The 1,823-nt window shown below is 52.0% G+C and overlaps 1 protein-coding gene across 3 annotated transcripts in view; it reads left to right on the forward strand.

Moving 5' to 3' along the window:
• Positions 1-971, forward strand: part of FBXO31 (F-box protein 31) — a 20,474-nt gene extending 19,503 nt beyond the window's left edge. For all 3 annotated transcript variants that reach the window (XM_057382932.1, XM_057382933.1, XM_057382934.1), the window contains one exon: positions 431-971. In XM_057382932.1, coding sequence (XP_057238915.1) covers positions 431-653 — 223 coding nt within the window. In that variant the 3' untranslated portion in view covers positions 654-971. The remainder of the gene's footprint in view (positions 1-430) is intronic.
• Positions 972-1,823: the final 852 nt, after the last annotated feature.

A 1,823-nucleotide genomic window follows, 5' to 3' on the forward strand; every position in this document is an offset into this window, starting at 1 on the left:
GAAAACCCCAGCTTTGGTGTGCAGGTGCTGATTGGAACAACCCAAAGCAGCAATCTCCAAACAGCAATGGGGATTTGTTGAGATGGGTTGTGGGGCTGAACTACTGAAAACCCCGGCTTTGGTGTGCAGGTGCTGATTGGAACAACCCAAAGCAGCAATCTCCAAACAGCAATGGGGATTTGTTGAGATGGGTTGTGGGGCTGAACTACCGAAAACCCCAGCTTTGGTGTGCAGGTGCTGATTGGTATAACCCAAAGCAGCAATCTCCAAACAGCAATGGGGATTTGTTGTCTTAATAGAAAAAATGGGTGTAAAACTCACTGCTCTGTGGCACCCAGCAGAGTGGCTTCCTCAGAGTTTGGTGCTGATTTTTTTAATTATGGTTGATCACGACTGCTCTCACAGTTGCTTTATTCCTGTCCTTTTGCAGTTTTTATGGCACGGGGCTCATCGCTGGGCACGGCTTCACCAGCCCCGAGCGGACGCCGGGCGTGTTCGTCCTGTTCGACGACGATCGCTTCGGTTTCATCTGGCTGGAGCTGAAATCCTTCAGCCTCTACAGCCGCATCAAAGTCTCCTTCCAGAACGCCCAAGCGCCTTCCCGGGAGGCTTTTGATGAGATGCTCAAGAACATTCAGTCCCTGGCTACTTGATGAGTGCTTGGTGAAGGACAGGGCTCGGGGTGGCAGAGGCTGCTGCGCTGCCCGGCCGGGGCTGCCCTGGGGAGTGCTCGCTCTCGGTACCTCTGGATAAAAGCATGCACTTTGAATAAAGCCTTTTTACCCCCCAAAATGCCCACACATCCCAGTTCAGACATCTGTGACTGCCCCTTTCCTCTGTGCCACTCCACGCTGCTTCCCAGCAGTCCTTGTTTGCCAGTCTGTGCTTTGTAGAGATGAAGGGATCCTGCAGAGGAGGAAACAGCTTCCTTAGTGCAAAAAAAAAACAATGTATTGGGACAAAAAGAATGCCAGCTGGGCAGAGGAAAAGGCGGTGAAAAAGCACCTCCTCCTCTCCAGAAACCTTTCTGTGGGTGCAGCATTATCTGGTGTGATAGCTGCATCCTTGGCTTGATCATTGAAATGTGTGGTTTCCTCTGGAGAATTCCCTCAGCAAGGGCAGGACCTCAGTGCAGATGAGTGTGTGCAGCAGTGTCCTGGCTTCTGGAGCTTGGTGGATGTGCTGTCCTGGAGCTCCAGCTCTGGGTGCCTCCCTGAGCACTGAAAKGATTCTTTCTGCTCACAGGAGCTGGGTGTGGGACTGGAACTGGGTTTAAAATGCAGGAGCTCTTGTGTTCAGATTGCTTTGTACCTGAAAGRTTTGCCCAGATTTTGTAAAGAGGGTCTGAAAAGGCAAAGGAACAACAACAACAACAAAAAAAAAGGAGCTGGGAGATGAGCCCAGCTGGCTCCAGATGGGCAGCAGGAGGTGCCACATTAGTCCTGTGTGACCCCAGGGTTGTCACTCCTGTTCAGGCTGCCTTTGGAGTGCAGAGGAGTGACAAGGGATTTCCCTGCATTCTGTGGTTTGTTCTGGCTCCTGGAGCAGTGGGTGCTCCACAGGACACTTATTCCCCTTCTCTTTGCATTTRTTTCATCCCAGCTGATTCYGTGGCAGATCTGAGCTCCTCTGGGAGTTGTGTGCTGCAGACAGGGAAGCAGATTCCCAATGGWCTGTCCTGTGCAGGAAAATCCTGGCCAGTGCTCCTCTCCAGACCATGAGTTGTGCCACAAATCTTCAGCACTAAAACAGCTCTTGGCTGAGTTGCTCTCTGGCTGTGGTGACAAACTCCAGGCCCCTTCTCCTCTCCCCASATCAGTGTC

This window comes from Malurus melanocephalus, unplaced genomic scaffold (assembly GCF_030028575.1).
Source record: "Malurus melanocephalus ecotype Western Australia unplaced genomic scaffold, MMel_1.1 scaffold_593, whole genome shotgun sequence".
Classification (NCBI taxonomy): Eukaryota; Metazoa; Chordata; class Aves; order Passeriformes; family Maluridae; genus Malurus; species Malurus melanocephalus.